This window comes from Echinops telfairi, unplaced genomic scaffold (genome assembly GCF_000313985.2).
Source record: "Echinops telfairi isolate 266 unplaced genomic scaffold, ASM31398v2 ScPeMD7_7457;HRSCAF=8495, whole genome shotgun sequence".
Classification (NCBI taxonomy): Eukaryota; Metazoa; Chordata; class Mammalia; order Afrosoricida; family Tenrecidae; genus Echinops; species Echinops telfairi.
This window is the reverse complement of record NW_022111357.1, coordinates 16,789,759-16,802,679: the sequence shown is the minus strand read 5'-3', so window position 1 is coordinate 16,802,679 and position 12,921 is coordinate 16,789,759. Positions and strand designations below refer to the sequence as shown.

The window sequence follows — 12,921 nt, the reverse complement described above, 5'->3', positions numbered from 1 at the left end:
GAAAGTAATTTTATGGTTGGGGGGTCACCACATGAACTGTATTAAAGGGTCACGGCATGAGGAAGGTTGAGAACCACTGCTGTAAACCATTACTGCCTCAGAAAGCCACAGGGCCAATCCTACTGTGTGCGGGGTCACTGTGAGTCAGAATCAACTGGATGACAGTGAGCTTTTCTGAAGCCAGAAACCAAGCATGCTGACTCATAGTGACCCTCTGTAGGGTTTTGGAGGCTGTCAATCTTTATGGGAGCAAGACAGCCTCCACTTTCTCCCAAGGAGCTGCTGGTGGGTTTTCCCCACTGACCTGGCCGTTAGCAGCCTCCTGCCTAACGCTCAGCACCACCTGGGTTCCTTCATAATACGGCTAGGTAGCAGCCAAACTGCTGATTCCCAGATCAGTGCTCCTTTTCTCTTAAGGAGACATAACGATCCATGTTTCTCTTCTTGCCCTTGCAGACACTGAAACACTTTTTGAAAAGTAGCGTATATGGTCCTTGTGAAAAAATAAACCCCAACGCTTCAGAACACTCTGGTCCTTTGCACTCCCATGCCTCATCATTGCAACTGTTCACAACTGCGTATGGACTTTTTTTTCCCCAATAGATATTTATTTTCATGACAAAACCAAGGTCATAGGGGTGTCCAACTGGCACCCTGTGTGGGCCGCATGTGACCCCTGAGGTAATTTTTTGTGGCCCACACTGCTCTGAAATAAAATGAAAGTAGAAAAATTTGTTATGAAGAAAATAGCGCTTAGGGGAGATCAAGGCAATACTGTACACACAACTCCCTCGTGACATTTTATTTCAGAGCATCGTGGGCCACAAAAAATTGCTTTGGGGGCCGTCAGTTTGACACCCTTGGTTTATAGCTGGGGGGAGTTTTGTTTTGTTTTCATGAGCAATATAGTTGAGGCATCGTTCATCGACGGGCAGTTCGTTCATTCCTGCGCCTGTTAGGTGTCTGCTGGGTGGCTGATCTGTGCCAGGCATTGTGTCAGGTGCTGGGGACCCAGCAGTGAGCAAAACAGCTGAAAACCTTTCTCATCATCGGAGCTTGCTTTTGTGTGCGTGTGCGCCTGCGTGACTGTCAGATGCCAGGGGCGGGCGATGTATGGCAAAGGTGGATTCCTCGTTTTCTTTCAACTTGTCATCCACGACGCTGAGTGCTTTGCCGCCTTGTCCTTTTGTTCTCCAGGATGTGTAGGCCAAGTGGTTAATGAGCTGTCAACCAACGTTTCAGTGCTTGCACTCCCTCCACCTCGCAGAACCGGAAGCCGAAGAACGGCCCCCTGATTCCATTACATCGGTTGCCCAGAATTTGAAGATCAAATATTGCGTGTATTCCCCGCATCACAGCCTCCTATAAACAGTTACTCGCCTTTCATGAAACAGCAAAGAGATCGGCTTAGGGGTTCAGCTAACCCTGAGCAAGGAACCAGACCTCTGCGGGCCTCGCTGTCCTCCTCTGCCAGTTGGGGAAGAGCACAGTGCCTGCCTCAGTGGACTAGGGGGACAGCTCACTCAGCTCATGCAGGAGAGCGCCTAGCTTCTCGGCACTTGGCACCGAGAATGCGCTCAGGAAGCGCGGACGTTCTAGTATCGCCCCTCCTCTGCCAGGCTGGTATGGGCTTGGCACTGTTAGAGAGAAAGCTGCACGAGGGCAGGAGAAACCACCTCGTGCCTAGCCTCCTACCTGAAAACGCCACGAGTCGTGAGGATTAAATGAGTTCATATCTACCAAGTGTGTGAACCATGCCTGGCACATAATAAGCATTCTATAAGTATGAGCAGCTTTGCTTATGTGAGGCAATCGCTTAAGGAGATCTCTTTTCTTCCCCGGCCTCCCCTTTTCTGGGGCCAGGGAGGCTGTTTCTGCTTCTTGCTGTTATAAACCCACTGCACCGAGTGTGTTGGTCTCTTTGGCAAAGGAGGGCAGGGGGGTAACCCGTGTTCTCCCCACCTTTTCTTGGCAGGTCCTTCGGGAGGGGGCTGAGAGCCTGGAGCATCACCTGGGGCTAGAGGCCCTGATGTCTTCGGGGCGGGTGGACAACTTGGCTGTGGTCATGGGCCTGCACCCGGACTACTTCAGCACCTTCTGGCGCCTGCACTACCTGCTGCTGCACACGGATGGGCCCCTGGCCAGCTCCTGGCGCCATTACATAGCCATCATGGTGAGCCTGCTGGGTTTGACGCGTGGAGGGGGTCACGGGGGCTTCTGCCTCAAGAAAGGCAGAAACCCTGGCTTCATCTGATGGTTCGTAGAATTTTAGATTGTGAAGAAGCACATGCTTGTTGATGGGAAACGCAGGTATAAAGGGACCTAGTGACCTGTAAAGGTCGCACAGCAAGCTGGTGGCAGATCTAGGGCTAGAACTTAGGTTTCCTGCTCCAGGTAATGATGAACCTTGTGGTGTTGTCCCCATGGGATAGCCACCCCGAACCAGGGCACAGAAAGAGGCAGGGTCAGCCAGGTCTGTCCTTCATCCCACAGGCTGCCTCCCGCCACCAGTGCTCCTACCTGGTGGGCTCCCACATGGCTGACTTCCTGCAGACGGGCGGTGACCCTGAATGGCTGCTGGGTCTCCACCGTGCCCCCCAGAAGCTGCGCAAACTCAGTGAGATCAACAAGCTGCTGGCGCATCGGCCGTGGCTCATCACCAAGGAGCACATCCAGGTGCAGTGGGTGGAGAGTCCGGTGGCCGGGGCAGGGGCAGCCCAAGGACAGGCATTGAGTGGGTCCGGCCTTCCTTTTCCTGCAGGCCCTGCTGAAGACGGGTGAGCACAGCTGGTCGCTGGCTGAACTCATCCAGGCCCTGGTCCTGCTCACCCACTGCCACTCGCTGGCCTCCTTCGTGTTTGGCTGTGGCATCCTTCCCGAGGGGGACACGGACGGCAGCCCGGCCCCACAGGCCCCTTCTCCCAGTGAGCAGAGCACCCCCCCTAGCAGAGATCCACTGAACAACTCTGGGGTAAGTCCCCACCTGCTGGGTCTTGGTGGGGGGACAGAAGGTGGCATGGGCTCTGGCGGTTTCGAAAATCCCATTCCTTGTCCCCTCACACCGAGAGGCCCTAGACAAGCTAATTGCCTTTGAAGCTCAGTTTCCTTGTCTGTGAAGTGCGGGGAAGAGGACCGTGAGGATTACATCACAGGGTGGTGAGGCGCTAGTGAGATCATGATGTGACGGGCCGTTCAGCAGGGAACCCCACAGGCGCAAAGTCACCTCTTTCCTTCTCAGTCTCAAAATGATTTCTTAAGAGTGCTTATTCATGAAGTGGCCTGATTAGTTTTACTATAAAAACCCAGATTCTTTAAAAAGACCTTCCCTGTGAGAGAAGTGGATGCTCTGAAGCATGGTTCTCACCCCTCCTAATGCCACGACCCTTTCATACAGTTCCTCATGTGGTGGTGACCCCCAACCATCACAATTTTTTGGTTGTTACTTTATAACTAATTTTGCTACTGTTATGAATAATCATGTAACTATCTGATTTGCAGGATGTATTTTCATTGTTACAGATTGAACATCGTTAAAGCATAGTGACAAATCACAAAAACAATATGTCATTCTATATTGTGAAATATTGATTTCTAATGACAAATAAACGAAATTTTGTCTTGAAGCATGGTGCAGCATGGGTAACAGTCTTCATGCTGGGTCATCATAGGTGGGCGTATCTGCATGTGGGCAGACCCGACTGGAGACGGATAGAGCAGGGTGTCTCGGTTCCTAAGACCATCGGAAATATGTGTTTTCCGATGGTCTTAAGCAACCCCTGCATAAGGGTCGTTTGACCCCCAAAGGAGTCATGACTCACAGGTTAAGAACTGCCATGTCTGTCTTCTGTGGCTTCTTAAACTTCACCTTTGAGGCCGGGCCAGGCCTCACAGCACAGAGGCCGAGCTGGGCATTGACAGTCGTCCAGGCAGCCCCGGGTTGGGAAGGGTGTGTGGTGCGTTCAGTGGGCTGTGGGGAGGGACAGCAGGTCATCGCTGGGCCCCCCTCTCCTCCGCAGGGCTTTGAGGCCGCTGCCCGGGATGTGGAGACGCTGATGGAACGGCTGCGGCAGCTTCAGGAGAACCTGCTGCTGCAGGAGGGGGCGTCCCAGGAGGAGATGGAGAACCGCTTCGAATTGGAGAAGTCGGAAAGCCTGCTGGTGACTCCCTCAGGTACTGGGTCTGTGCTGCCCCTCCTCTGGGGGGGAGTCGCCACCATGCCGTGCACCACGTCGGTTCTGGAGGCCACCACGTCTTGACCACGCTTTCAGTTGCTTTCTGAGCATGGGCTTTGGGGGAGAGACCTGGGTTTGAATTCTAGTCTCTTCCCCTTTCCACTGTGTGACCACTGACAGAGCCGGAAGTCACTTCCTGCCTCCGGGCCTCAGTCCCCTCACACAAGCAGGACTGGGGTGGAGGCTACACGGGGCAGCAGAGACACAGCTCTTAGCACAGAAACGGACCAAGGCTAAGCAATCCCATAGAAAATGGCCACTGCTGATGTTGCTGTAATTTCTAGGGACCTTCTCTGCCCTCCTCCCCAAGGGCCAGACCTCGGCTGCAGTCTGGGTCCCACTCACTGTATGCAGGGACTTCCTCTCTCCCTCTACTCTGTGCCTGCCTTTGCCCTGCCTTCATGGTTGAATGGAAGTCGAGAGGTCGGGGTGTGTGTGCACCAGGCGCCAGCCTCATGGTGACCTCTTTCCGACCTGGTTTCCAGCGGACATCCTGGAGCCCTCTCCACGCCCAGACATGCTGTGCTTTGTGGAAGACCCCACTTTTGGATATGAAGACTTTACCCGAAGAGGGGCAGAAGCACCCCCGACCTTCCGGGCCCAGGTAAGCATCTTCCTGCCCGCTGCTCTAGATTAGCAGACGGAACAGATGTGGTTCTCAACCTTCCTCATGCCACACCCTTTTAATACAGTTCCTCATGTGGGGGTGACCCCTCAACCATAAAATTATTTTCACTGCTACTTCATCACTGTCATTTTGTTACTGTGATGAATCAGGCGACCCCTATGAGAGGGACATTCCACACGCACCCCCCCCCCTCACCCCCAAAGGGGTCGCAACCCACAGGTTGAGAACCGCTGGTTTAAATGGTTATGGAGTTAGGCACTTCTCCCTACCTGGAATCCTCCTAGGTTCCATTAGGGGCATAGGAGACCCTCTGAATCCTGATGGAACCCCGCTGCCCCAAGCTCAGGAGGTTCTGACCTTAAGGAAGAGTTCATCACCACGATGTCCCTTCCTCAGCTTCTTACCTGGAACCAGCCGCAGGTTCTGTGTGGGGGGTGGGCGGCAGGGGGCATTCTAGAGAACAGAGGTGTGCTCCAGCGGCCCAGCACCTAGGCCCTTTCTGACCAGGCTTGGATCGCACAGGCCCTGCTGACGGACTCCTTCCTGTTGTTCTCAGGACTACACCTGGGAAGACCACGGCTATTCGCTCATCCAGCGGCTCTACCCCGAAGGTGGCCAGCTGTTGGACGAGAAGTTCCAGGCGGCCTATGGTCTCACCTACAACACCATTGCCATGCACAGTGGCGTGGACACCTCCATGCTCCGCAGGGCCATCTGGAACTACATCCACTGTGTCTTTGGCATCAGGTAGCCACAGTCCCCTCCCCCAGGGCATGCATGTGCTGCAGCTCCCAGTTCTCTTGTCCTCTCTTCCATTCTCTGTGCCTGTGCTGTCTTTCAGGACAAATGGATGTCCATGCTGACTGAGAGATCATAGCAGTGCTGGTTATTTGAGCCTCAGAAATGAAGCTCTTCCATCTCACCTCCCAGCCTGAATGATGTTTACATTTTATTTTCATTCCAGGTAGCAGTCCTTGCCTCACAATAAATAAGGATAACAAATCCACTGCCATCGAGTCAATTTGGACTCATAGCAACCCTCTGTAGGGTTCCCAAGGCTGTAAAATCTTTACCAGAGCAGACAGCCTCATCTTTCCCCTGCAGAGAGGCTGGTGGGTTCGAACCACTGAGGTTGCCAGGCCAGTGCTTACAGCACCACCTGCTCCTTCAACAACACCTAAATGCTAAAATAGGGGTCCTTAGTAATGCTATGTATGGTCATCCAGTGAAATATTATGCAATTGAAGTTTCTTTATATTCAATGATGGTTATCTCTGTGTCATAGAAAGTGATGAATTACATTTTCATCTTCTTAAGTACTTCCTGATTTTTGTTTTTGTAAGTCGAGTCTTGTTTTGTTTTTTAATTGATGCAATATCCTCTGCAAGTTCTTCACCAAATGCTCCATCGTGAGTCTGCTTCCTTTCAGTCTCCGTAGCGCTCTTACTCGTCTACGGCCAAGCCCCCTGCACGTGCCTGGCCTCGTCCATAGCGCTCTTACTCCTAACCGCGCCATGATATTCTGATGTGGGTGCCTCAGAATGGCTCAGACAACCTCCCGTCGGATTTACTTGTTTGCTTTTTTTCACTATTTTAAACTACATGGGTACTGACTAGCCTTCTACATAAATCTTTTTTTAACGTAAAAGATCTAATCTCATTCTCTGGAATATGGAAAACTCCAGCTTAAGAAGAAAAACAATCTCTCAAAATGCTGCCGCTCCATTTCATCCACACCCACTTCCTGGAGTGGTTTTCCATTATCTTTCGTTTCTTCCATGCAATCGCTTTTGTACAGTTGAAATTATAGTGGTTCATTTCTCTTTTTAAAAATCATGAATGTATTTGCTGTAAGGACAGTCTGATTTAAGAAAACACAGCTAAGAAGAAAGCCTAGTTAACAACAACACTCATCCACGATCCTGCCTCTACTCTCACCGATCACAAAACAAGACCCGTTGCTGGTTCCTTGCCCACTCAGTGTGCTCCTTGGGTGAACCATACCTACTTTCCGGGAACACAGGTCTGTCTGTCTGTCTTTGCTTTTCTCCTTTCACACTTGAGAGCATGCTGTTCTGTCCATCACCGGTGGACTCTCAATTGTATCTCACCGAGGAGGCTGCGCTATACTTCCTTGGCCACCCCCCTGGTGGTCCTTGGCAGGTTTAGGACACAGAGGAGGCCAAGGACAAGCAGCTTAGAAGGCAGCATGGCCTAGTCCCTGCCCAGCTCTCCGGTCCAGGCTTCTTCACCACCACCTGGAGCTTACTCCCTCACCTTAGTTTTCTGCACCTGTCTATCCATTTTCAGCCAGCCTTGCTCACCCCCCCTGTTCTGTAATATCTATGACTGCCCTGGCTCACTCAAGTAGCGAGTGGACAGTGTGTCTTCTCTCTTTGTCTCCAATTTTGACTTTGAGCCAATTAGTGGCCTTCCTCAGGCTTTCATGTGCCCGACTACAGAATGGGAAGCAGCTCCTGCTGAGCCTTTCCTTCTTTCTTCTCCAGAGTGGATATTTCCATGGCCTTTAGCTCAGAAGGACTACGGCCTTGTAGCCGGGCAGACCTGAGTTTGAATCCCATTCCAGCTGCATCTCAGTTCATGAACCTTGCTGTGTACAGCAATTTTTAGGGTTTCACAAGTACTTGGCACACAGTGGTACTTAATGCAGCGTGCTCGCTCTCTGTGCGTCCCTTAGAGGCTGGTGGCCACTGCCACTTGACACCCGCCTGTCCTAGTGGAACCAGCCTCTTGTTGCTTCTGACCTTCTGCCTGTTCTCACCGCTCTCCGTTCCTCTGTCTGTGGGGGTTGAGGGGAGGCTGTTACTTCGGGGGGTAGAAGGTAAGTGACGTTGCTGGGGCCTCTCCTTCCAGATATGACGACTATGACTATGGGGAGGTGAACCAGCTCCTGGAACGAAACCTTAAGGTCTACATCAAGACGGTAGCCTGCTACCCAGAGAAGACCACCCGGCGGATGTACAACCTCTTCTGGAGGCATTTCCGCCACTCCGAGAAGGTACAGCCCGTCGGGGAGGGGGCAGGGTGGAGTAGACAAGCACAGCGAGCGAAGGGGACAAGGGAGGAGGACCTGTGAGGAAACCCCCAGGGTGGGTCTGCTCTGCCAGGCAGGATGCCTGGGTCTGTCGTTCTGGGTGCAAGTCCTACACTCCTGTGTGGTTCCAGACCCGGCTGCCTCATCTGCGAATACCAATACGTGCTCCTGCTTCCCAGGGTCCTCTGGGGCCACCCAGTAGACCTGAGTTAAATGGCAGTACTGTTACTCAGTTGCTGTGTGACAGTGGGGCAGGTCAGCTTGCCTTTGAGCCTTTTCACTTTACAATGGGAATAGTAGATACTATCTGCATTTTAAGGCTACTGGGAGGATGGAATGAGAAAATGGCTTCAACCCCCCTATCCTTAGTCAGTATTCCTACCCAATTGCTCAGAGCCCTAGGAAAGGCAGGCATCTCTCCGTGTGTGTGCAAGGGGAGTAGTCAGAGAGAGTGACAATCTGGGAGGAGTGAGGGGAGGGCAGGGCTACCACAGTTACCAACAAGCCATTCTCTGTACCCCAGGTCCACGTGAACTTGCTGCTCCTGGAGGCTCGGATGCAAGCCGCCCTGCTCTACGCCCTCCGTGCCATCACCCGCTACATGACCTGACTCCTACACCGGACCTGGCCCTGGAACAACTGGCCCTGCAAAGACTTCTCTGCCTGGAGACAGACCCAGACTCGTCCTTGGCCCATGCCCGCCCAGCCCCCTCTGGGTGTGGGCATGCGTGTGACCTGCAGCCCCGAGCCACACCCTCCCTTTTCTCACTGCAATGGACAGGATCATCACACGGACTCTGGGATCCCGGCACTGCTCCTTGGGAGCCAGGAGAGGACAAGGAGACTTCAAGGGGCCACCCCACAAGCTCTGGGGCCTCCCTGGACTGGAAGTCCCTGGCTGGCCCTGCGGAAGGGGCAGACGCCTCCTCCAGGGACTGACACTCCAGGCGGCTCTGCCCTTCTGACCCCTCCTTCCCAGAACTCATTACCTCCCGCCTGCCATTCCCCCATCAATGTGAAAGCCAGGGTCCCAGCTGGTCTGTGTGCCTGGCTCCCCTTAACCCTGCTCTGCTGGGTAGTCTGAGGCCCCTCGTTCCCCACTGCCCCATCCAAGTGTAGCTCTTTCGACCTTCTTCTCCCTCTTAACCCGTTATGCCCGTCCTGGGTGTGTGGGACCCAGCACATGTGTCTCCAGAGACTTTGGGCCTCTGCCAGTGGCTCCGCCTTCTGGAGAAGCGGGCGTCTTCGATGACTGGTTCTCTGCTTCTTGGTCCTCGATGGTTGCTCAGATCTCCTCAGGGGCCTCTTCCCAGGAGTCCATATCAGGGGGAGCAGGGATGGGAGAATCTTTTCTCCTCAGGACTGCGCCCACCCTGCAGAGACTGGCACCACGCTATCTCTCGTGGCTCGGCCACAAGTGTTTGCCAAAAACACTTTCGAACCTTTCATGGTGGCTCAGAGAGCACCGTGTGGCCCAAGGGAGAGCCGGGAGTCACCAGTATTCTTGTTTGGGGCCCGGCACCAGCCTGGTGACCATGGCTATGTTGCCAAACCACCTTGACCTCCATTTCCACAGCTGCAGACCAAGGGGCAGATGGAGATTTCCAAGCTGTCTGACTCTTCACCCTGCGAGTCCCAGGCCAGCAGCAAACAGACTTCCAGGCAGGATCTCGAAGGCCTCTGGGGACATCCGGCTGCTCTTTCCCGGTGTCTGTTTCTTGCCCTCAATGGACGAGAGGCAGGCTGCGGCATGGTGGACTGATCCCAGCCACTTTCTGTAACAAACAAGCTGTGAATTCTGGCTTCTCTGGCCCTGTTTCCGGCAGCATATGCCTCCCCTCTGCCCAGCTTGGAGGTGGCCAAAGAAAGGGAAGGGCCAAGATGCTGCCACCACCCTTCCCCACCCGGAAGTGGGGTAGGAGAGGAGCTGGGCCAGTGCCACATTTCATACCCGCGCAGGCACGGGAAGCCACGGGCACCTCCTCCAGCCCCTCCCCACAAAGAAGCTGGCAAGTGGGAAAGGGCCTGAGCATGGGAGTGTGTATCCTGGAGGAGAAGGGGTGACCCTGAGAAAAGCCCCCTGGTGGGTGGGGAGAGATGCCCAGTGTTAAGTACAGAAACCTTTGGCTTTGTTATTCGTGTCGACAAATAAAGGTTCACGGAGGTTTGGTTTTGTACTTCTTGCTAATGGTCTCTCCACTTCCTCAGGGTCATGGTTCACCTCCCAGCACAAGCACGGCGTGGCGATTGCATCACAGACCTGCCCTCCTGCCCCCTCTCTGCCAGGCCCTTGTACCCAGTGACGACAGGGTTGGGAGCGGTTGGCATGGAAAGCAGCGTGTGCCCCTTGGGTGTCCATCTACAGCTGGCCTCATTTACCAAGCTCTGCGCTAGCTCCTTAGGGAGGGCATTTCTAATCTGCAGCAATCCCACAAAAGAGCCAAGCCTCAGAGGTGAACTGCCAGGGCCACAGCTAAGTTGGTGGTGAGGCCAGATTCCAACCTGAGCCGGCCTGAGCCTGACATTTCACCTTGCTGCTTTTCCCACTCACGCTCACCCAGGAGTAGAGGGAGACAGCAGGTCCCTTCGGGAGGCGACCCCTAGAGTCCTCTGCCCCACCATGTTGAGTCTTCCTGCTTCTGAGCCCTTTCCAGAAGCCAGGAGACAGAGCAGGGCATCGGTGGTTACATAGGACCCGCAAGTTGGGCCAGTGTCATTTAGTTGCTGTGTGGCTTTGGTCAAGTTTCTTAACTTCTATGAGCACCAGGAACTAGGACGCTGACCAGGAAAACCACATCATGACTAAGAGCTAAGCCTTCTCCCACTTCTCTAAATACTGTGCTATCGTAAAATGACAGTTCACCTACACGAAGCCTTCCCGATTGATTCCATGTCTGGTTTCCTTTTGAGGTTGTGCCTTGTAGTACACACGCCACATCTGCTCTTTACATTTGCTCTTGCTACTTTTTAGTAAGGAGCCCTGGTGGTGTGGTTGGTGGTTACGCATTGGGCTGCTAACTGCAAGGTCAACAGTTCAAATTCACCTCCACCAGGCACTCCGGAAGAAAGACGGACTCTACGCCCATAAAGTGCTAGTGTCCTGGAAACCCACACGGGCAGTTCTGCCCTGTCCTAAGGCATCCTTGTGCATCATTAGGGACTCGTGGCTGCCAGTTTTCGGAGTCTTCTTCCTAGCAATCATTTGAGAGGGTGCGACAGTGTATCAGTCCTGGAATTCACCATCTCTGGTTCTCGTCTTTTTGCTGCTTATCCAAAGGACCTGTGGAGGACTGGGTAATCTCTTTGTATTACAGATTCCTTAGCTGTGAAAAATGAGGGGCTATAGACTGACCCTGCCTGTTGTACCTAAAGACTCCGAACTTGTCAGCTATACCTGCTGAAAGGGTGCGAGGAAGACTTGTGAGCCCTGCTTCTCCAGGAGCCAGCGTCTGTTGTTTCTTCACACCAACTGAGCCTGTGATGGCGCCAGATGTTTTCAACATGAAAACTTTCCAACCGCGCTGGGAGGAGGGGTGGTGTGCCCATTTTGCAGATGTGGAAATGGAGTAGGAGACGCCCGCCGGTTCAGCGTTTAACATAGGCTCCAATTCCAGCCTTGGCCTTTCATGTCTGTTTATCTCTGTGCAAGTTACCTCAACCCTCCCTCCTCAATTTCCTTCTCTTCCGTATGGAATGGAAACCCGGGTCACAGGAGGTTGTGAGGATTAAATAATGCATGGAAACGACCTTCTGCAGTTTAGGTCCCTGGCACCTACCTTGAATGGGTCCTTTAGGAGGCCCAAGGTCATTGAATCCCTCACACTCCAGATCTCTTGTCCCGCAATTCCCTAGGCTTTTGATCTGCCCATTTTCAAGCTTGTTCTAGTCCATGGGCACATGGAAATTGAACATGCGTGGTTCCAGATTGTATCCAATAAATCTGTTTCAGCCGCTTGCAATTTGCAACTCAGGACCTGGTCGTATCTCAGATGCAAACAGGGGCTTGGGGAGGTTGCTGGTGGCTCCGTGCTTTTGTTTCTTGTTCTAACTCTTGATTATGAATTTGGAAAGGTTCACAGAGCAGACCATCCCTTTTCCACTCAGCAGTTCATACACATTTTGTTTCCTCTCCGTGATTGCCATCTCCACAGTGAACCTCCCTTAGCTCACGGCCTCCCTGCATTTCCTGCTTCCTTCCTCCTCCTCTCCCAACCCTTTGGAACTTGGTCATTGGCTGAAGGCTGCCCTTTTGATCAAAAATGTTTCATGATTCTAAAGCATGCCTCCCACACTAGCCTCATTGTTTCTCTTAGAGACCTATTATTTGACCCAAAAGTGAGCCATGGAAGTGAGTTCATTTCCAGGCCTGAAGGGCTCTAAGGGTCTTGGGGGCTCCATTAGCTCCTATCAGACTATGAAGCCTAATCTTTTTGATAATCTCGAGTTCTCTTCCACATTTTTCTCCTATCCAAGGCCTTTGAAGGCGATCCCTTCCCGAGTGGCCGAAAGTAGTAAGTCTAGCTCTTCTGGTCTCAAAGTCATGGAGACTGAGTGCTAAGTGGCCCTTTGGTCCATTGGACTAATGGTTTCTGTGTGTCTTCAATTTTCATCACTCATTTTTCTTCTGGACAGGGAGAGACCAACAGTTGCACCTTAAATGGACCTTCCTGAGCTTTTAAGACGCCAGCCACTATTCAACAGGTAGCCTGTAGAACGTTGTCTTTGTGACTGTTTGCCAATTGACCTAGGTATTCCCCCAAGGCACTGGTCCTGAGCCTCCAGGCCCAGCGACTCATCACCTCAAGGTGTTGGGTTATGTCTAAGTTCTCATGACTTTACCCGCTGTCTATGCCACCACATTCACGGATATAGTTGCAGTGAAAGTAAAGGAGCCCCACAGGACCAGTGGTGTGAGTGGTGATACAGGGAAGGTAGAGGGAGAGTGGGTTGGAAAGAGGGAACCGATTACAAGGAACTATATGTGACCTCCTCCCTGGGGGACAGAC

At 52.8% G+C, this 12,921-nt stretch overlaps 1 protein-coding gene across 1 annotated transcript in view; it reads left to right on the top strand.

Moving 5' to 3' along the window:
* The window catches only part of SESN2 (sestrin 2), a 19,933-nt gene extending 9,841 nt beyond the window's left edge, over window positions 1-10,092 (top strand). The window contains exons 3-10 of the mRNA XM_004705056.2: window positions 1,976-2,173; window positions 2,494-2,676; window positions 2,762-2,971; window positions 4,017-4,170; window positions 4,718-4,836; window positions 5,417-5,607; window positions 7,735-7,879; window positions 8,439-10,092. Of these exons, the coding sequence (XP_004705113.1) occupies window positions 1,976-2,173; window positions 2,494-2,676; window positions 2,762-2,971; window positions 4,017-4,170; window positions 4,718-4,836; window positions 5,417-5,607; window positions 7,735-7,879; window positions 8,439-8,525 (1,287 nt within the window). The 3' untranslated portion in view covers window positions 8,526-10,092. The remainder of the gene's footprint in view (window positions 1-1,975; window positions 2,174-2,493; window positions 2,677-2,761; window positions 2,972-4,016; window positions 4,171-4,717; window positions 4,837-5,416; window positions 5,608-7,734; window positions 7,880-8,438) is intronic.
* The last annotated feature ends 2,829 nt before the right edge of the window (window positions 10,093-12,921 follow it).